Below are 23,003 nucleotides of genomic sequence, written 5' to 3'. Positions count from 1 at the left end.
ACACACCTCTGTGATGATGAAGAAGATGAAAAAGCTGTAGGGCCACCAGTCTGATGATGAAGAGGATGAAGAAGGCCCCAGCCTTCAGCTGTTCCAAAAATTGAGTCAAGAAAGAATTATGGGCTATGCAGGCCCAGCCATTGTAGCCCTCCTCCTTGCTTGCACTCGACGTAGGAGACCCAAAATTCGAAAAAAAAATCAAAATTCGGGCATAGGCACGCAGATAAAACTGTCTGCTAGCAGTGTGTCCAGAATTTAGGCCTGGATGCCACTCACCGCCCAAACCGGAGCTCTGTGAAGTCCACGGCCTGATTATTCAAAATGGCCACCAGCCGCGTGTGTGAAGCACGGCCTACGGCATGAAACGAAATGTCAGCAAGATTCTGTTTCAGGAAGAAAAATTGCAGATTCGTCACCGCCGGGCCCAGGCATCATATCCCCACTCGTCGCCACTGTTGGGGGTGTGTCCTGATCCCCGGCGATTCCCGTAAACCCCTAGCGCACAAGGACTCAAACCACACACGTCCTTCTGGCTCGCGCTTCCCGGTCGCACTACCGCGGCCGGGAACGCCCCGTTTATTTATGCTGCACGCAGCGGCATGCAATGTCACGCCGCCGCGTGCGCGCCCCGGCATCGGGCAGCGCCACAGCCCCCACGTCTCAGTCCTCTGCTGTTTCTGTTGCACCCTCCCCACCCCCATTTTGTTTTTCCTTTTTCAAAATAATTTTTCAACCCTTCACCCCTACAACTCTCACTCCCCTTCCCCAAAATATATCCGCCCCAATCGAAGCTCACAGCACTCTGGGAAATCTCCCTCTACGCTGAAATGTCCCGCTACGTTTAAAACATGTATGTTGGTTTTTACGAGGATCTTCATTGTCTGGGAAGGGCGTCAAACTAGGGAAAATAATCAAATAAATACACCGTAACAAATGCAAAATGTTAGTACACCTCCTCTCAGAAAGTTACAACACATGTGAATGTACCCATGTCTTCAGGGCCATTTTTAACCAAGCCGACCAACCACCATCTATTCAGGGACGTCATTTGACCAAAATACCAGGGGTAGAGGAAGTGACATCACACGACCCTTGACCTCTAATGGCATTACAGGAAGTGATGTCATTTGACCCAACCCCGAAGTAACATCACGGGAAGCGAAGGAACATGAACGTTCACCCCTTGACAAAACAGGAAGGGGCATCACATAGCATTGTTCCTGAATCCACAACGAAAAATATGGTTACGATATCACTATAATGTGATATACATTTCATACAAGAATGGATCACCATATGTATCATTAATATCAGTGTGTATAGGCCCATATTACCAAATTATTGTGAATGCAAGCAGGCATCCAAGGCCAAATGATAATGCTGTGCTATTATAAAACACTTTCGCTTAACCGCTTTATATAGAACAAATATACATACAATATTACCGTACCTGTGTTGGTACTCATTTATCGACCTCAGAAGGATGAAAGGCTGAGTTGAGGTGTTTAAGAGCAGACAAAATCAGGGACTCAACCCCTGAAGTGTGCCTGAAATAAACATGTGTTAAATTAATGCAATCACCAAGAGGCGTGCACAAGAAAGCCTGCCACTCCAGAAACAAAGAGCCACATGGCACTGCCACAACCAGCCCAGGAGCCTAGATACAAAAAAAAACATGAGGGGTAGCAAGGGAGACCGGACCACAGGGGTAGCAAGGAAGACCTCAGGGGTCGGACCCCCAAATGACGTCCCTGCATCTATTCACCTCTATAATGTTGGGAAGCGTGTTTTTCCGCCCTTGGAGAATGAAGAGGGGACAGAGGGCATGTACAATACACTCGCCACTGTCTCCCAACATAAGGAAGCTATAAATAAGACCATTTAGGATTAAAAATATTAATACTATGTTGTTTTTCTATAAAGTGCTCCTACCGTGAAGTATCCTAATCTTAGAATAGCTGTTACTGTTACTCAATCGAAAGGTACTCAGTAGACTTTAGAAGGGTGGAAACAATGAGTTGCTTCTGACCTGTGATCAGTATCTTACATACAGATCTCTGCTGCAGACACAATACCCCATGAGTATTGGAGCCAGTCACCTCCAGGCAGGCTACACATCGGTCTATGAAACAGGCACACTAACCTCCTTTGTTATCTTACTGTAATTTGCACCAGTACACCCACATAATTCTGCAGTATTCTCCACTCACTGACCCCCCTCCCTTACTAAGTTACCCAAGACTCGGTTTAGAACTGCACACTTTGCCCCCCATCTATCACTAGAGGTGGGGCTTCTTTTTATCCCATTCCATGTAAGTGATTGACATTTGCAAAATTGGCCAACACACAGTATACATTTTGCTGCAATAGCCAGCCTTTTGGCAAGCCTACTTCCACATTTTCTATCTCACCTCTCCATGGTGTGATGCAAACTGCACCGCCAAAGCACCGTTTTTTAGCCATCCCAACCATATTGCATTATCTTTGGGCATGCAGGATGAGTACTGAACACCATCCCCAAGATAAAGCAGAGCACAGTGATGCACCGTGCTGTGTTTAAGCTTATATATGCCTGTAAATTCTTCCGAACCAAAGCATTGCTATGGTAGAGCATCAAACACATGACATTGAAAAAAAGGAGACATCCCCGTGGGCTAGGTTTGAGCCTCTCTGCCAGTGCTCTCCCTTGCTGTATTTTACAAGTACTCTTACTCTAAAATGGGCTAAAATTAGAAGACACTCTTCCATTGATATGTGCACTATTGTTTGTAATTGATTGGCCGATTGAAAAACAAAGCAAAAGATGTTAAATCAGGGGTTCATTTAAAGAAGGATGCTAAAAGGGAGGTGCCAAGCGGCTACTTGCCAAGGGTCAATTCTTCCTGCGGAGGCTGCTGATTCCCACAGACTCCGCTGAAATGTTTGCCCTGTAGATGTTTTAATTCACAGCCACAGAGCCAGGAGGAAAAGAGGAAGTGGAGAAAATAACAAACGACCAGCTTCCAAACGTATGTCCACATTCGTCTCTCTCTGGACTTCATTGAAGAATCTAAAAGAAATAAGAATAAAAGGTTATCTAAAAACGGACGCTAGCTACTCTCCCTCACCTCCCTCAAGTGAACTGAGTAATACCTGGTTACCTCTAAAGAATGCTAAGAGGTGATAAATATCTTGATATTATGATGACGGCCATTTTAAAAGCCTTGCCTTTTGTTCTGATAAGTGTTTGCACTGATCTTTTATTTTGGACATTTGTATTGCACCTATACACAAGTGTTTCCAGGGCACCACAAGACAAGATGGGGGGGGGGCAGAGAGAAGGGAATGACAACAACATAAAAAGACAGTTATATTGGGCTCGTGACAATCCTACCGTGCAAGTGCTGGAGAAGTTTATCCGTGCAGTGGGTGATGGGTTGGAGGGGGAAGGGCAGGAGTGGGGCACCTCCAGGGAAGGGGGCAGGAAAGTGCTGGGTGGGCCAAGAAGGCAAATGGCAAGGCAGAAAAGGAAGGATGAGTGCAGTGAGCAGGGTGGATCAAGTTGGGTTAGTCCGGGATAGGGAGCCCAAGGGCAATCGCTGGCAGAGGATGCAGGGAGGTAGTGGTGGGGGATGGTCTGGCCCCTGTTTCACTCTGAAGGGACCAGTCCACAGTCATAGCGGCAGAGAGCGAGTTAGCATGTGAGGGGGAGGGAAGTAAGAGGAGAAAAGGGAAGTCTTGAGAAGTTTCTGGAACTCAAGGCGGAGGTGGGAAGGGAAGCCATTCCAGAGAGAAGTGCCGGCCGCAGAAAGGGATCTACCTCCCACTCTCTGCTTGGAGAAATGTTTGACCTGTACAGAGTTGGAGTCAGAGGACCGAAGGACTCTGGTCGGGAGGTATTTAGGGAGGGAAAGCTGTATGTAAAGAGGTCCTAGGCCCCAGACGGCCTTGTGGATTATGTAAAGGGTCTTGAATTTGATCCTTGCGGACACCGGGAGCCAGTGAAGAGACTTCAGGGCTGGAAGGATGCCGTCGCTGGGCTTGAGGCCAAGGATACATCTCACAGTCCTATTCTGGATTAGTTGAAGGGTCCAGAGGGAGGCAAGAGGCAGATTAGGGAAGAGATTGTTGTAGTAGTCCAGCCAGAGAGCACTAGGGCTCTAGAGTAGGAGAGCTTCTGGGGGAAGGTGAGAAAGGGTAGAATGCCTCTGAGGAGGTGGAGCTGAAAGTTGGACTTCTTGGCAAGGTCTGAGACGTGTGGAGAGAAAGAGAGAAAGAGGAGTCAAAGATAACCCCAAGGTTTTTTGCCTCACAGGTGGGTGGGGGGATCGTACCCAAGGAGTCTGGCCGGAGAGACGGGGGGGACAAGGAGCAGGCATCCCGATGAGGAGGATCTTTGTCTTACTGACATTAAGGCAGAGATCATTGGGAGAGCACCATGCCTGAATAGCAGTCAGGCAGGCAGGTATGAGGGAAGAGGAGGTAGAAGATGGCAGCTTGAAGGAGAGCTGTGTGTCATCTGCATAGCACTGGAAATGAGGTGGAAAAGTGGAGATCAGGTAGGCCAGAACAGACAGGTAGATGTTGAAGAGCCATGGTGATAGAATGGAGCCCTAGGGGATGCCACAGGTAGAGGGTGTGGTGGAGGAGAGAAAATACCCATTTGCACTTGGCTGGGTGTGTTAGAAAGGAAGAAAGTAAGCCACCCCAGTGCCCTGTCCGCGATGCCTAGGGTATCATGGAGACGGTTTATGAGGATGCAGTGGTTAACAGTGTCAATGGCAGAAGAGAGTTTGAGGAGGGTCAGAACAGAGAGGGAGTTGGAGTCCAGGCTGGAGAGTAGGTCTTCACAGGTGTTCAGGAGAGCAGTTTCCATGCATCTGGCAGCCCTAAACCTGGAATGGTGATCGTGGAGGCAGCCAGCCAATTTGGTGTGGAGGGTCAGTTGAGGGATGACCAGTTTCTCCATGAGTTTGCTCAGGAAAGGGGTGATGGAGATAGGGCGATAGTTAATTGGGCAAGAAGGGTCAGCAGACAGCTTTTTCCCGCAAGGGTGGTCAAGAGAGTGTTTGAGGGGTTTGGGGGAAGGAGCTTGTGGCAAATGAGTGGTTGCAGAGGTCAGCCAAGGCTGGAGCAAGAGAGGCAATGTTGTTCTTGATGGTTCTGGAGGAGCAGGGGAGAACCTGTTTAGAGTAGACTTTCATAGAGTGGACGACTCTAGAGATCTCATCTGGCGCAGTGGGAGAGAAAGAGGACAGTATGGGTGGTGGGGGTGACCAAGTGAGGCAAGATAGGGGTTGAGGGGCTGGAGAGGGGGAGCAGAGGACAGGAAAGACAGGATGTCCAAGGTTTTGGAGGAGAAGTGGGTGGCCAGTGCAGAGCAGAGGGCCTGGGAGGGGAAGGGGAGACTGCGGTAAGATTGACAAGTTCCTTGCAGATATTAACGAGTTCAGTCCTGTTGTTGGCGGCTCCAGAGATACAGGCTTGGACATTAGCCCTCTTCTTCGAGCAGAAGGAGAGGTGGCATTGCCTTTGAAGTAGGCGTCAGGCCAGTTTGTCAGAGGATTAGCTAGATGCCAGCCACTGCCGCTCTGCAGCTTTGCACTTGCACTTCAAAGCAGCCAAGTCAGAGTAATTCCAAGAGTTGCATTTGGAGGCAGGCTTCATGCAGATCCTCATGACTGGGGCAAGGATGTCCAGGGTGTTGGAGATAGAGAGGTGGTGGTTAGCAAGAACAGAGTCAGAGGGAGAGTCCAATGAGAGGGGATGAGGAGGGATGAATGAAGAGGTAAATGCAGCGACTGAGACATGCTTCATTGGTCGAATGATGGAGGAGACTGGCAGTGCTGGTGGTGGCGTAAGGGGGAAGGGAAGGTCAAGGTGAGAAGAGAGTAGAGAGTGGTCAGACAAGGAGAGAGGAGTAATGAGAGGGTTAGTAAGAGGGATGTCTGTTGAGATGAGAGCATCAAGGGTGTGTCTAGCAAGTGGGTGGGCCAGAAGGAAGGAGAGAGAGGGAAAGAGTTTCGCAATGTTTCAGAAGAGAACAGTGGCCCCATCGAGAAGGTCGAGATGGATCTTAAAGTCCCAAGGAAGATAAGTTTGTGGGAGGAGGCAAGACGAGAGGAGGACAGGTTGGCCCATTCTGAGAGGAAGAGGGAGGATGGTCCGGGGGAGTCTGTAGATGGTAGCGAGATAAGCGAGAAAGTAGGTGAGACAGATATCCTGCAGACTAGGCTTTCAAAGGATGAGTAGATTTGGGTGGGGAAGATGGAGGGAGGAACCCACTCAGGAATTAGCAGTGCCCCTCCACCACCAACCCATGAGGGCCTGGGATTGGACAGGATCGTGTAGCCCTCAGGGAGAAGGGTGTCAAAAGCAGTGATGGATCTGGCCTTGAACCACGTCTCAGTGAGAGCAAGGACAGTCAAGGTCAAGGTCTTCAAGAAGGTGACAGATGTCAGAGGAGTGTCTGATAGCAAAGCAAGAATTGAGGGTGACTAAGTGCAGTTGGTTGCCCCCTTTAAAATATTTGTGATGGGGGGCAGGGGTGGGGTGCCATCACTGGGGGGGAGGTGGGAGAATGGATGAGGGAAGGAGGGGTGGAAAGAGAGGGGGAACATTGAATAGAGAAGGAAGACACCTGTCAAGACAGCAGAGGTTGGGCTGAGAGCCCTGGGGCCACGATAGTGCCTTTGTGATAGACACTAAGGTTGCATTTGGAAGATGCGAAGTGCACCCAGAGCACTTCCCATCTGTTGCCTCCAGTAATGGGAGAGGAGGAGAAAGGGAAGAGAACAGAGACCATATGGGGGGGTCCAAAGGTTGGAAGAAGGAACATCAGAGAGAATGTCAGTGATAGTCTGTCAAGAGGAGACATCGATGTAGGTGTCTGCGATGGGCAGACCAAGGTTGGAAATCAGGAATGCCTTTTTTAATTTCTTCCTACCAGACCTAGTGAAAGAGGGAGCATATGAGATGGAGAAGCAGTTAGAAAAGAATACGGCCGTTTTCTTTTGCAGCACTTTTTGGCAAAAATATTTTGCCAAAAAAAACATTGAAAAATATGGGGGAGGGCACATAAGGGGTAGGGTGGTGTATAGGGAATACATAATAGGGGAGGGGGGTTGGTGGGGAAACCCAAATAAAAAAAGAAAATTGATGGGTTTTTTTCGGCAAAACATTTTTGGCAAAAAGTGTCATAGAACCTTAGAAAAGACAGAGAGCCATGTGGTGAGGGAAGAGAAGCTGGGGGGAGCCAGAGGATAGCAGGGGAGAGGGTTAAGCACTATGTAACAGTAGAATCACACCAAATGGCCAAGCAGACAGAGATAATTGAGCATGTTGGAAATGCCTGACATGCAGATCAGAAACAATTGGTAGCACACCTAAATTCGACCTTAGCCAGAAGCACTAGAAACAGTACAGATTGGCGGCAGATGTCAGAAGCACTAGAAACAGTACAGAATGGCGGTGAATGTAGAGTTAGATGCACACCTAAATTCGACCTTAGCCAGAACCACTAGAAACAGTACAGAAGGGTGGTGGATGCAGAGTTAGATGCGCACCTAAATTCGACCTTAGCCAGAACCACTAGAAACAGTACAGAAGGGTGGTGGATGTACAGTTAGAAGCGCACCTATATTCGACCTTAGCCAGAAGCAGTAGAAACAGTACAGAAGGGAGGTGGATGCAGAGTTAGATGCGCACCTAAATTCGACCTTAGCCAGAAGCACTAGAAACAGTACAGAATGGCGGTGAATGCAGAGTTAGATGCACACCTAAATATGACCTTAGCCAGGAGCACTAGAAACAGTACAGAAGGGTGGTGGATGCAGAGTTAGATGCACACCTAAATTTGACCTTAGCCCGAACCACTAGAAACAGTACTGAATGGTGGTGGATGCAGAGTTAGATGCGCACCTAAATTCGACCTTAGTCAGAAGCACTAGAAACAGTACAGAAGGGTGGTGGATGTACAGTTAGAAGTGCACCTATATCCGACCTTAGCCAGAAGCAGTAGAAACAGTACTGAAGGGAGGTGGATGCAGAGTTAGATGCGCACCTAAATTCGACCTTAGCCAGAAGCACTAGAAACAGTACTGAAGGGAGGTGGATGCAGAGTTAGATGCGCACCTAAATTCGACCTTAGCCAGAAGCACTAGAAACAGTACAGAAGGGTGGTGGATGCAGAGTTAGATGCGCACCTAAATTCGACCTTAGTCAGAAGCACTAGAAACAGTACAGAAGGGTGGTGGATGTACAGTTAGAAGCGCACCTATATTCGACCTTAGCCAGAAGCAGTAGAAACAGTACAGAAGGGAGGTGGATGCAGAGTTAGATGGACACCCAAATACGACCTTAGCCAGAAGCACTAGAAACAGTAAAGAAGGGTGGTGGATGCAGAGTTAAATGCACACCTAAATCTGACCTTAGCCAGAGCCACTAGAAACAGTACTGAATGGTGGTGGATGTGGAGTTAGATGCGCACCTAAATCTGACCTTAGTCAGAAGCACTAGAAACAGTACAGAAGGGTGGTGGATGTACAGTTAGAAGCGCACCTATATTCGACCTTAGCCAGAAGCAGTAGAAACAGTACAGAAGGGAGGTGGATGCAGAGTTAGATGCGCACCTAAATTCGACCTTAGCCAGAAGCACTAGAAACAGTACAAAGTGGTGATGGATGCACAGTTGGATGCACACCTCATTATGATTTTATCCAAAAACACTAGAAACAGTACAGAGTGGTGGGGGATGCGCAGTTAGATGCACACCCCAGTACAATTTTAGCCAAAAGCACTAGAAACAGTACAAAAATGATGGTGGCTATACAGATGTGCACACCTAAATTCGACTAAAAGTCATGAGTTAAGCGTATTGTAGGTCATTCATTGAAGTAAGGCAATAAGAGAGCCCTAACAATCCAAATGGTGATGCACATCCAGATGCATGGTGCTAATGGAGTGAAGGGAGATGGGATACAGAAGGGCAGGAAGGTGAAGGGGCAGGCAGTAAAGTTAGATCAGACGTTGGGCCTCATCACGAGTTGGGCACTATCTTGACTGGGGTACTGCCCAACTTTATTTGCGTTAGCGCTCACCCATCTGGCGGCATTACCGCCGGATCACGGGTTGAGTGCTAAACATTATTCTCCACTGGGTCCATTGGACTCAATTGGGAATTTTCAGCGCAATTACTGTGCAATAATACCGCCAGCTGTAATTGTGTGAAAAATGTTCATTTTTCCAGCATGTCTACCCCCAGCTCTGAGCTGGGGGAGAACACGCCATACTCGAGATTGGGCTCCTACAGCTCCAGAAAAGCTCAGACAGGGGCCTTAGTTGGTGAGCCTTGGTGTCGGGGGCTAGAATTTGCCTGCCGGCTCCTGATTGGGCCTAAAAAGAAGAGTTTGGCCAATCACAGCAGAGGCTGCAGGTGAGGGACAGGCATTCCAGTGCCTGAGGCTTTGGCAGTGGCCATGATGGGAAGCAGCACAGATAGTTTTTAACAATGCAAGCACAGTGTTCTAGGGTGAAAAACAGCACACAGCAGCACAATGAGCACAAAGGGGAGGCTACAGTGAGCAGATTCCGACAATGCTGGAAAAATGGGTCCAGCTCAATAAATATGAGCGTTCGATGCAACGCTCCATATGGGGGTGATGAAATGGGCCATAAAATGCATCTGGGCTCACCTTGTTTGGCGGCAGTGAGAGACTCCGCCAGAGCCTCGTGGGGATGGTGTTAGGCTCTATGCTGGATTGAAGGCTGCTCTACAGAAATGGAGGCAGGGGGCGGCTCAGACAGGGGCGTTAGTTGGTGGGCCTTGGTATCAGGGGCCAACTTTCGTCTGCCGGCTCCTGATTGTGCCTAAGAAGAAGAGTTTGGCCAATCACAGCAGGGGCTGCAGGTGGGGGATATGCACTCCAACGCCTGAGGTTTCGCCGGTGGCCATGATGGAAAGAGGCCCAGATTGCTTTTAATAATGTAAGCACAATGTGCTAGGGTGAAAAACAGTGCACAGCAGCACAATGAGCACAAAGGGGGGGCTGCAATGAGTGGATTCCCGCAATGCCGGAAAACTTGGTCAATCTGGATATATATGAGTGCTTGATGCAACACTCCATTTGGGGATGCTGGAATGGCCCATAGACTGCATCTGGACTCACCTTGCTTGCCAGCAGTTAGAGACTCCTCCAGAACCTCGTGAGGATGGTGTTGGGCTCCGTGCTGGATTGAAGGCTGCTCTGCCGAAATGGAGGGTATTTATATACTCCAAGAGTATAATATGTTTTGGTAGATACATTCTCAGAGAAACTACGTTAACAGTGACAATGGTAAGTGAATTCTGAGTCTTTAATTATTCATTTGATTCTGGATTTGTACCACCACTCACACACACGTCTGGCATGCGCTCTGTAGGGAACTGATGCAGTGATGAATCCACCTTTCAAGATGGCCGCTGGCACATAACAAAGCAGTCTTTCCTTTAATGATCCTAACAGTGCTCGTGCCTCTGCCTCGCGCTTCTCCTCCACGCTTCGAAAACCGAGTTTGGTAACAACAATAACAAATGCGCAAGTTAAATCATATGCCTTAATAAAAAAAAATCAAACAAAAATGAACTGTTTCCTAACGCACACGCACCGCAATTTCTTGAAATGTGTAGACTGAAAGGAACTCTTACGCCACTCCCCGCCGTGTTTAAACCACCTTTTGTCTCTGTATAAATCGAGTCTTTCACAAATTGTGGACTCAAACACTAGCTATATACACTTGCCAGCTGTACCAGCAATTCAGGATTATTCCTTGCCTTTGATATTACAGTTCTATGCAGTACACTTATCGCCATACCTGCCTAGTCTCTGGGTTTAACCGGAGAGTCCGGGTTTTTACGCTCTTCTCCGGGTCTCCAGGGAAGAGCGTGGAGTCTCCGGGGTTTCCCGCAATCCAAGGAAATCCTCCGACACTGCAAAGTGATTGACTACAACACACTGTTTGGGGCCAATCACATCGAGGTGTGGGCAGAAACTAAGGATCTGTGACAGATCTGAAGGCCGGCGCCCAGTTAGCAGCATCTCCTGCACCGATGTGAAGAGTGACACCCACGCACACGCAAACAAAGAAAGAAAGACTGCTTGTTTTCTTTTGTTTGCATGTTCGGGCATCTCTCAGACGTTTTTTCTTTTTTTAAGTGGTGGAGTTGGGTGGGCAGGGAGTTGGGGAGGGGGGCGGGGCATCAGTGACGTCATTCCCCGGGTTTTGCTTTTGGGAATGTAGGCAGGTATGCTTATAGCACTTATCTTCTGTTCTTGATGCTATTCCTTGATTGTTCCATCTCTTTTGGCTCTCCTCCTAACTTCTTCTTGGAAGTAGTGTTCCTCTTCTAAAAAACTCTAATTGTTTTGTAACTGTCTAAAACTGTGACCACTCACTCTGCTTTGAAGGATGAAAGGCAGTTTAGAACCATGTGTAGAATTCCAAGCTACTTCACAGACACTTCTTTTCCACTAATTAGCTTTGTCTTCTCCGCCCTCCATCTTGGAAAGGGGCTGGCAGTCCTTGCTGAAGGCACATAGTTAAGGATTATAAAGATTTTAATCAACACACCTCTCTACACACTCCAAACCTGCACATTATACAGTTCGGCTCTAAAAGGTCCCCCCTAATACTTCAGAACCTCCTACCCCACCGGTGGCCTCCTGGCGGATGAATCACTCTTACTCCTTTCTCTGCGCCCTTACTCCTTGAGGACCTGACACAAGTGGCTGTGATTCTGTACAACCATCACTGAACACCTGTACCGTCAATTTGGTGCTATGGCAAGGACCCCCACCCATCTGAGTGATTTCACGAGCTCTTCCCTCACAACAAAAACGTGTTTGTAATACAACCAACAGACACATGTAAAGACAACAAAAGGAAAAGAGGCAAACAAAAAAAGAAAAGCACCATTAATTGACCTGGTGGAAAATGCTCATCACTGTGACTGATGGAAGGCTGCTCCAACATTCCATGTGACGAATCTCCTCAGCTACAAAAGCCGCAAGGTCATGTTAAGAATGTTTCATTAACACGTGCAATAAAATAACGTGGTGAAATTATAAGTGGTCATTTGCTGGGTTGTTGACAATAACATTTTAGATCGCTGCCAAAATAGAGTTGACCACAAAAGAAACCTGTGGGCTTTGAATGTGTCTAATGTTTAGGAAATCGGGCAAAATAATAGTCCTATCGTCCGCATAACACAAGATTTTGATTTCGCAACCCCCAAATTTAAGTCCATGAAGACTCTGTTATTTTTTTATATATGCAATCAGTGGTTCTATTGCTAAATTAAATAGATATGGGGACAATGGGCAGCCCTGTCTAATACCTCTTGACAAGAGAAATGGGGAGGACATGACATTATTGACCCAGACTCTGGCACTAATAGATGAATTCAACATTTTAATAACTCCTATAAAGGTTTCTCCAAAACCCATTTCCCTGAGTGTGCGATCTAAGAAAGTGCAGTTGACCCTGTCTTCTCCAAGAAGTTCATTAGTAGTATCGATAAGGTCTTTCAGGGGTTCCTTTGGGGGAGGGTCATAGGCCTAAGATTCCTAGGCACATCTTAACGCGATCTGTGAAGGAAGGGTGGATTTGGTTACCCTCATCTAGTGAATTATTGCACTGGATTCGTTCTAAAGAAATCAACATTCTATTTCTCTGAAGTTAGCGGATATGTCCCCAACTGGCAGATTATTGAAAGTGAACAATTCTCTCCTTATGCTTTACGAGACATGTACTCTATGTCTAAAATGCCGAACTCAATGGCGATGTTGCCCACCATGAGTATTACCAGATGGGGCTTTACAAAATGTTATGGCGAGTAGAGGGGAAACATTTGATACACTATGATGCGTCTTTGTGGCACAACGCTGGGTTACAGATAGCTAACAAACCCTTATGTTGGGAAAGCTGGATCAGAAGAGGTATATTGAGGATACGTGATGTCTGGGAAGATGGTCATATGATCTCCTTTGAACGTTTTAGGGTCTCTTTTGGTATAGGGGGCAGGGAACGTGCACGTTACCGGGAATTAAAGGTTCTTTTGACGGAAAGACAGGGAATGTTTGGGGATCCTATGAGAGAGAGGCCCACGATCTGTACGATTATTTGTTCTCTTCCATGCGCAATGTCAACATACATGAGACTAATGCAAATGGAAGACTCTCATATGGAAGCGTGGGAAAAACCTTGTCAGGCCTGAGTGGAGAAACTGGGTTTGGACATCTCAAGTAAAGAATGGGATAGTCTGCTTTGTGTGGACGTACAGTCGAAAATGGATTTAGGGTTAAGATACATTAGAAAAAGGTATGTAAGTTGTATTGGACTCCCGCTCGAATGCCCAAACTAGGACTATTGGATAATGATGTCTGTTGGGGTTGTGGTCTTCATGGGGGCACTTTATACCATATGCTATGGACATGCTCTAGGGAGTCCACCTTTTGGAGTGAAGTGCGACTAGATATTATACTGGAGGACTTGCTACCACGTACATATATTTCTACATTTCTATTATCGAGCACAGAGAGAGGAGATAAGGCCAAAGTAAGAACAGATTGGATTAATAGGGTGCTGGCAATGGCAATTAAGCAGATATTAAAAGTTTGGAAATCAAGGAAAAAGCCTAATGTTGACGATTGGTTGTTGGATGTCCGTACTTTGTCTTGCTATGAGAAAGTGATGTTAAGGAAACAGAAGTGAGAGGAGCGTTATCTTCGAATTTGGGGTTCTTTTAATGAACTATTCATTTGAAACTCATTGATTAATTGCTTTATTCTCTATGTGCTATAGTTAGGGGATTGTTGAGTTATTTCTTTTATGGTGTGGTGTATTGTGTTTGTCGATGTTGTATGATCTGTCGTAGTTGGGTTTAAGAAGTTTACTATGGGATAGGAATTTGTAGTAGTTTATTAAGGACTTTGTTTTACGAATCTTAACACTGTTATATTCAATTGTTTGATATATGTGCACTTTCTAAAATTTGTGTGCTAGTCCCTGATGTAATGGATATTTTGATGTTACCCTTCTTTTGTCCAACTTATTCTTAAATAATAAATAAAGTGATACAAAAAATTAAAACAAAATTAAGGAAATAGGGCAGTCACGTCTAAATATGCCTTGTATAGCTCCAGGGTCTTTATTATAGAAATACATAATAATGGATTAGGTTTGACTGAGGTCACTTTGTGGGAAATCAACAACGTCTTTAAACTTCTTTGTTGGACCTAGTTCTGAGTGCCCCCCCTTCCTTAGGCTCCACACTCTTGTTGGGAAACGCAAAGTCTTACAGTCTTTGGGGTTTGAACAGCCTTTTACTTTTGTTGTACTTCTAGACATACTGTCACATCTACACCTGGTTCATTGGGACTTCTACAAGGTGGCTCGCCATCAGACACGTTAGGATCCTTGTCAGGATTGCAGTGCGTCTTGAGGTTGTCAGGCTAAGTCCCTTATTAGGTTCCTGCCCGTCTCCTTGGGAACTACTCCTCAAAACATCTGAGTGTCCCACCAAGGGCTCTGGTCTCGACCAACCCTCTTTCTGGCTACCCTTTCCCAGATGCACCTAGATCTCTTTCCTCCTATGCAGCCTTCCTGTCTTTTTTTCTCCATCTGCCTCGCTCTCCTCTTGAAGATCGGCTGCATTCTGTTTTTTTCCTCCACCACACTCATCTCTCCTTTTTATGGCTGCTCCTCCCTATCCACGGGACTCAGCTACTCCATCTCTCCCCTCTCATGCCTACTACTCCACCCCTCCTCTTTATTACTCTTTTCCACCTGGTCCTTTTCTGTTTCTCTCTCAGCCTTTTCCTGTCTCTTCTCCTCCTCCTGACTAGTCCCAGCCCCCTCTTTCACCTTCAGTCCTCCTATTTTTTGCAATGCTCTCCCCGGGTCCGCTTTACTGAACCTCTTCACATCCATCTTCTCCTTTCTGATGGTGTACCCCGTTCCTCGGTTTCGCTCCTCTTCGCCTCTTTCACATCCATGCCAGATCCCTTAGCTGATGCTTTCACCATCTCCTCCTTACTACTCTTCCTTTACTGTTTCACCGCCACCCCACCCTCTTTTTTTACTGATGTTCTCTTCTACTCCCCCTTATGGCTCCCTCATATCTCTTCCGCTGCCTCCTTTCCCTCCTACTCTGATCTGCTCTCCTGCTCCTTCATTCTCCTTCGATCCTCCTGCTCACCACTCTGCCATGCAGTGTCCTCCATATCTGCCTCCCACCCCTGAATCTGGACTGATCTCCACCCTCCTATTAATGTGGGAGTGGGCTGACCCACAGGTTTTCCAACTGCCTGCGGTGATTTCTCTTGTATGTGGTTGTGGAGCGAGATTTGTGATTGAGTTGCTCGCCTGGGAACCACAGACCCCTCCCCTCCCCCAAACCCACGCATCTGCTGCAATTCAGTGGCTGAGCACTTGAATGGCTTCATGGTTTGTGATAACATCAACACAGGTCACCATCTTGGGTTCATATTCTTTCCTGTTGGTGTTGCGATTAGGGGTCAGTAAAAATGGCTACTTCCGTTATACTGGTAAATTGGCAAATTCCATGCAAATTCTGCTCAATTCACCAAATTCGCCCAATGAATGGAATTAGCACTTCGGGCCCTTTTTTTTCCAGACCGACATTTTGTTTCTTTTGAAATTTCGTTTTTGCCCCTTTAAATTTCGTGCTTTGCTGAAAATGTCGCTTTTGTGTGTGTTTCGGAACACACAAAAAACGAAATTTCTGCAATAATTTAATTTCTGCTGCAAAACCCCTTTCCAAAGGTGTACTTAAGAAGGTGGAAATTCGCTCAGCAAGCGGAACAGAATTGTTGGCGCATTTCACCAATTCCGTTTCACCGGCGGGATTTTCACCCACCTCTAATTAAGATGCTAGGCAGGTTTGATGTTTCATTTGCAATGGTTTTACTTTCTCACACAGGTCTTGTGAACCCTGCAGCTCAGGGTTGCACCTAAACACTGTTTGTAGTTCAATATCTTCTCTGAAATAAATCCTCGGCACCTTCATTAAAGGCTCCAGGGACACCCTCAGGAGCGGGTCCAGGACCGCCGAAGTCTAACATGTTACATTGTTGTTTTTCACATGTAGCAGTATTCTCCACATGAACACATCCTTTTGGCAGTGAAACAATAATATTTTCCAAAGTGAGCTTTCCTTGGCCACAGTTGAGAGCTTCCTGATTACATCAGGCCTAAGTGCCTGTATGACATTCTCAAGGGTTTTCCACACTAGTGGGCAAGGGGCTTCCCAGGGCTGTTGGGTGAGTAAAACACAAACAACAAGTGCTGGACTGAGGAGCCTGGGGGATTCACCTTATCATCACCCTACTTCATATCTCTGGCCCCCTTGGTCCCTACATTCCCATCCTCTACCCTAAGACATTGGACTTTGTCACAAAATCTAGTTAGGGTGGACATATTAATCCAGCAATCATTACTTAACCGCGGATGTGGTGTTAATGCATTGGCATGTGGGACATTCTGAAATAACATGTTTGGCAAGAACATCAAGTCCTCTCTGCTCTCTTCCCGCCGCAGGCAAGAGAAGATATCCCGGCACTGGAAGGAGCTCTGTTCTCAGCTGCAGCAGCAAAAACACTCTGTGGAGAGCACCAAGGAAATGCTGGCTCTCCTGCGGGACACAGACACTATCACACAGGAGTTGAAAGCACTGCAGGTCTATTATTGTCTTTTGATTTGATGTGTGTCTTGAACGTATATTAAGAAGGGATTTTGGGGGGCTACACCGACTGATTGCACAGCTTGTTTCAATCCTAGATAATTGAATACAATCTATCTGTCAGTGGTCGTTTTACGCCTTTATCTTAGATGATGGTCACTGGAAGTCCATGAAGGAGACATGCCCACATTGCCGAATGACCGATGGCCCAGTCCGACCCTGATGCCGAGTAGCTAATCAACAAATGCTCCTAGAACCAGCCTGGCTGGGTTTGAGTTCCTCTGAACAGAGGCAGCTCGCAATGGCCCCGAACAAATAGTTTGATCGAACACCATGGACAGCTTTTGAATTATAATGGCATGTACAAAGTACAACCTTGTTAAACAGCAGCATTGTTCCTTATCAGCGTACAAATACTCTCCCGTTGTTTTAACAAAGCAAATTATTTCGCAGTAATTTGAATTACTTTGATTTTTTAATATGCATTTGGGGGTTAAGGGTGAAAGGGGGCATGGTAGGAGTGGTAGTGAAGGGGAAGAGGCAATGGGGGGAACCCCTATAAAACAATCTAAGTAATTACCATGAAGTCCATTACCACAAAGTAATTTATTTAGCTGAAATTACATAGAACCGTCCAAAATGATTCAAGATCATGAACACAGTTAAGGGGGGAGGGACTCTGAGATCATACACATGGTAGATAGGTGGGATTGCAACTGGTGGATAGCTCACTGGTTAAGCACAAGCCTCTGACATGGGTCAAGACCGTATTTTGCAAGTTTGAATCCCATTAGGATCGACTCTGACTTCTTCAGAGTTTGATTATATCAGTTAAAAATACCATCTGTTATTTCAGCACAAAGATGTGGGGGGAATCTGGTATAAAGTGCTACATACCAACCTAATTTTATTACTATTGACCATCTAAGTTGTATGCCTAGAGTAGACATGCCTTAGACAGGGTCGGCCCACCTTGCCCAAGGTAAGCAGCCCACATCCCACCATATCAGCCCCCACTATCCCCCAGTGCTTAATGTGTACCAGAGGGGCCAGGTGCTCAGCCATGGCATTTATTGGGCAACAGGAGATGAACGTTGGCACTTCTGGCAAATGGTGTTGGTCATGTTATGGCAGTGCCTTTCAAATGCCTGCATAATGCCCCTGCAAAAGCCACGGCTGTTGGCTTTGTCGATGCTTCTTGTTTAACAGCAGGTCAGTGTAAGTAACAGATGCAATGGCAGACATGTTGCTTAGAAATCTAGTGTCAGACACCCTTAGTGAAGGCCTTTTGATTGCACCAGGAGCTGGATTCATAGCACACTGAAGTCATTACTTTTCAGAAGACTGCTTAGAAAGAACCACGCATCCTCTTAACAGCACGTAGTTAGTTCAGGGACATCCCAGGGGTGTGTTTTGGGTGGGGAACACTAGGCAGTTTATGGCAATGACTATGGGCATTCCATGGCAAGGTCAAAAATCCCAAACATGGCCCACAGGCTATGTGTCCTTTCAGGCTTGGACAGACTGTAGGGCAATAGCCCCATTGCTGAAACAAAAAAGCAAAATGCTGGTGAGGGCCAGTTTTGTTGGTCAAAATGAGCCACTTTTTGGCCCAGGTGGGCCAGTTTGATATGTTACTTCACTATGCCTCTAGCAGATTTGACCAGTGTTGATGAATACATATTCTTTAAAATGCACAATTTGCATCACATTTTATATAAAAAAATCTCCCCATTGGGTTCTATTCAAACAGTGTCCCAAAAGGAATGAATAGCCATTTACAACCGTGGGCCTCTTTTTCATTGATGCCCGAAGAAAAAAAATAAGTGCCAGGGGCCACATGTTTTCTAGTCCTCCTGTGACAGTACGGGGTGGGCACCACTGCTACCACCAGCCATGACTGCTCCTCAGTGTCGTCCTAATTGGGGTTAAACTACAGCTCGCACCTGCTCATTGTGGTTCATAGCTACACTGATTATCACCACTGTTCCCAGTCCTTAATATTCCGTTTTGTTGAATTCACTAGGCGTAAGATTTTTTAAATACACAGTTGTGTTACACAGTTGTTTACCAACCGGCAGAGTGCACAGCGCCGGCTCGGCCAACTAAGAGAAGTGAAGGGACCTGCTACAAATTAGACACATACGCAACATATCTCCCCTCCTGCCAACCCTGGTGCCCCGGTGCTGCCCGAGCAATAGAGCATTAGACATAGAACGAGGGGGGGGAGCATATCTGCACCCATTGACACACACCGCAGAGAGAGAGAAAAGGAAGGATAAAGAGGCAGACGCCAGTAGCAGAGGAAACGATCCAACCAGGACTGGAGGGCATACAATAGAAGAAAAGATGAAAGAGAAAAAGAATAGCCATGGAGCAATGCAGATATACATACAGTGAAAGAGAGCGAGAGAAAGAGAGGGACAGAGAGAAAGTGAGAGCGAAAGAAGGAGAGAAAAAGAGAGAGAAAAAATAGAGAGAGAGAGAGACATAGAGAAAGAGAGAGAAAGAACGAGAGAATAAGAGAGAGAAAATAGAGAAAGAGAGAGAGAAAGAGAGAAACACACGGGGAGACAGAGAAGAGAGACAGAGAGAAAGTGAGAGAGAAAGAAAGAGAAAGAGAGAAAAAACTAGAGAAATAGAGAGAAAAAAGAAAGAGAGAAAGAGAAAGAAGCATGGAGAGAGAGAAAAGAAAGAAACAGAGAGAGAAGAGAGAGAGTGAGAGAAAGAAAGAAAGAAAGAAAGAAAGAAAGAAAGAAAGAAAGAAAGAAAGAAAGAAAGAAAGAAAGAAAGAAAGAAAGAAAGAAAGAGAGAAATGGAGAGAAAGAGAGGGAGAGGGATAGAGATAGAAAGAGAGAGAGTAAGAGAGAGAGAAAGAGAAATAGAGAAAGAAAGCGAGAGAGAGAGAGAGAGAGGGAGAGAGAGAGGGAGAGGGAGAGAGAGAGAGGGAGAGAATAAAAGAGTGAGCTATGTCCATTTAAATAGATAGACGGAAAGCACCTCTGGAAAAATCGAGAGGGAGCTAGAAAGTGTAAACGGCAAACATTGAAAGCAAGTGAGAAAGTGAGAGCGTGAGTGACGTAAAGCCATGGTGCCGTGATGGACCGTACCAGGTGGGCAGAGTGCTTGCCTCTTGTTAAACTCCCCTGATTTTCTCTGGGCTGTTAACTTGGACAGCACCCCGTTACCACCCAGTACAGATTGCTTGGCCATGTACATCTGCGTAATTGAGACTGGAGATGCAGAGCGTGCATCACTGGTAAGAGCTGCGTATTATACAGAAGCAAACAATAAATGCCAGCCTGTCCATTGGGTTTCAGGAACTGGTGGGTTCTCGAGAGTATGGGAAGCAGCTGCTGGAGGTCGAGGATCTGCTTCAGAAGCACAGCCTAGCCGAGTCCCAGATCTCCTCCCATGGTGACCGAGTGAGGCACATATCCCGCCAGGCAGCCGAGGCCACCAAGGGCCGAACCATCGCACCGGACCTGCTCCAGTCTAAAGTACGGCAACTCAACCAGGCATACCAGAACCTGGTAGACCTCAGCCATTCACGGTAAGGGTGTGCCTATCGTAGAGCTTTCCTTAGAAAGAATACCATTGGTCATAATAATTTGGGTATATTGACAATGTGTGGTTCCTCAATAAATGAAAGAGGACTTCAGTTGACAATGCGTCTTCAATACTGTTGGGTGTTCAGCCTACGGAAAAGGTCAACACACCTCTTTTGGAAGGGGTCATTACCCAGTGGCAGACTTACTGCAGCGAAAGCTTTCTTCTCTTTTTGGTACAGACAGTCCCATCTGCAGGAAAGCTTGAAGCGATTCCAGTTTCTCCGTGACTGCGGGGAAGAGGAGTCATGGATCCAGGAGAAATGGCAACTTCTGCGGTTGGCCACACTGGGGAAAGACCTCAGCCAGATCTTGGTCTCCATCCAGAAGCATAAGGTAACTCCTTAGATTACCTGTTATCATTCATTTGTATTTAAGTTCCTTCATGCAAGAGTCTGGGTGTTAGTATTTTACCAACACATCGGAAGAACAATGGATCTGCGCAAGGGTTTTCAGAGAAGCTTGGTTCAGAAACTTGTGAGTGAACTTCCACAATACACCGAACCGAGTTCAGAAGGCCAAGTCTCGGATTGGTCTGCTGCGTTGTTTTTCTCTCCTGTTCGATTTGGCCATTGGCTCATTTGGGGAAGGCTTCTCGCCGACTTCCTACTAGATAGCCTGCATGCGTTGAGGGAGCCCCAACACTAGAATTCGCTACTCGCCCTTGCTGAGTGACAGTCACGCTTAGCAGTGAGAAATGGTCGGCTGTTTGCATGTGGAGAACTGGCATTCATACCAGGGAGTGAGTGAATTTTAGGTGTCCGCCCAACTCGTGGCGGCTGTTTCAGCGTGTTTAGTGAAGGGCCAATTTACTATATATTCTGTGAAATATTTTGGAGGGTTGCATGGTCATGGAGTAGTTACAAAGTGGAATTTGATGCTTGTGGTGGTTGGAGGAATGGTAGGAAGCAGGTGTAGGCACTTCCCCCATTAAAAAAAGAAGTGAAGTGCGCACTGCGGTGAGTTGGCCCAAATCCTAATTTAATGCCTGGTTTATAGCTTCTAATTTGAACTTTGAAAACCCCCATGTTTAGTATAAACAAGCTGCACGGCTATTCACAATAGTTCTTCCAATAATTGTTTTTTCTCTGTGGATGCACACTCTTAAAGCTGCAGGACTAACAGGACCAGAGAACGCTTAAAAAAGGAAGACAAAATACTAAAATCAAAAAAAGAAATATGTGCCACTCATTACCACACACCCCCCATCAGGGCCCAGTGCCCAGCTCCACCTGCATCTCAAACTGAAACCTTTCCACCCAGCGGTCCATGGCCTCATCTGGTCTTCAGCCCAGGAGGATGGTGGCTGGCCATACCATGTTGATCCATTTACGGTATCATTATGGCGAGTAGTAATGTGAGTTGGGGATGGAACTTGCTCTCTTCTTTAATGGTGTATTTTACATGAGTCCAAGTAACGCTCTTGAACAAAAGGTCAAGTGACACGGAGACTATGTAAAAGGTGGCCAAGGGGCTCTTTAAAGCAGCCTGTCCACATTAGGTCTGAGAAAAGAAGCAAGTGTCAATAATGGAGTGGGCAGAAATCTTGAGTGGGTGGGTAGAGGATGTATGAAATGCTAGCAAGGGTTGTCCAAATCCAGGCCTCGAGGGACGGAAACCTGACCGGTTTTCAAGATATCCCTAGTGAATATTGGTGAGCAAAAATATGGATACATTTAGAATCATTGTATGCAAATTTATCTAATGAATATTAATGAGGGGTATCCTGAAAATCCAACATGGATCCAGCCCCGAGGCCTGGAGTTGGACAACCCTGTGCTAGACCATGATAGGTGCTTTACTATGTTCTGCATAGGCCTTATTAGACCCTGGAGAAACAAGGATATAGAGGCCATGCAGAGTTAGGCCATTTTGTTGAGCATGGAGTGGAGACTGGGCATTTCATCGCATATTGTGGAACCTCATAGGGTTATGGCACATGCGGTAGTGTGCCTTCTCATTAAGGGGGATGTCTTAGACCTGAAAATGAACAGGTGACTAGGCATGGTCTTAGTAGGGTTTTTGGTCTTGACATAGATATGTGGAGTGGAATCCTGGTAGGAAATGGTGGGGCTGTGCCAGGATGGCTGGGATCCAGACAACTCTAAGGCAAGGAAGACGGGCATTCGATTACACACTGGAAAGGAGTTTGTAGATGTACTAACAGGCCGATTTCTTTGCGAATGATTTCGCCTGGAGGTCAGGTTTGATCCACCACTTTTGGAGAACCTGGGGGTAGACTTATGACACGCTAGGCCAATCTATGCCACCTCCGATTTCACACCCTCTCCTTCAAGAGTCCAATGGGTATGATGACAATCGAAAGGACTCAACCCCAAAGAAGAGAGGTACAACTCACCCAGTCTGAGGTCTGGCTGATAGGACGATGTGTTATAGTGCAAAGAAATGTGCCATACATGTGAGAGTGAAGGAATCGACCATGGGAGAGAGGGTTGGCAAAGGAGGATTCAAGGTTGGAGAACTTTGACAAATGTCTGAAAGGGCTAGGGGTTTGGCACTTTGAGGAACAAGTCAGAGATCTTTATGCATTATGAAAGTGGCACGCTTTGCTGTGTGTGAGCCTTATGTGCGGCTCGATAGACTATCGCTAGTTAACGAGGGGGAGCATTTCTACTTTGTTGTTCTGTCTGAAGGATGGGAGGTACTGTCAGTGTGTG

General features: G+C 46.5%; 1 protein-coding gene across 3 annotated transcripts in view; it reads left to right on the top strand.

Moving 5' to 3' along the window:
* Window positions 1-23,003, top strand: part of SPTBN5 (spectrin beta, non-erythrocytic 5) — a 1,050,196-nt gene that overhangs the window by 34,106 nt on the left and 993,087 nt on the right. For all 3 annotated transcript variants that reach the window (XR_011283950.1, XM_069638812.1, XM_069638811.1), the window contains exons 3-5: window positions 16,576-16,714; window positions 20,038-20,270; window positions 20,508-20,661. Coding sequence is in view for 2 of the 3 variants with exons in the window: in XM_069638812.1 (XP_069494913.1) it covers window positions 16,576-16,714; window positions 20,038-20,270; window positions 20,508-20,661 (526 nt within the window). In the remaining variant the exon portion in view is untranslated. The remainder of the gene's footprint in view (window positions 1-16,575; window positions 16,715-20,037; window positions 20,271-20,507; window positions 20,662-23,003) is intronic.

This window comes from Ambystoma mexicanum, chromosome 14 (assembly GCF_040938575.1).
Source record: "Ambystoma mexicanum isolate Mex_15411 chromosome 14, UKY_AmexF1_1, whole genome shotgun sequence".
In the NCBI taxonomy this organism is placed as follows: domain Eukaryota; kingdom Metazoa; phylum Chordata; class Amphibia; order Caudata; family Ambystomatidae; genus Ambystoma; species Ambystoma mexicanum.
The sequence above is the reverse complement of the archived record's forward strand: the minus strand, read 5'-3'. Positions and strand labels throughout refer to the sequence as shown.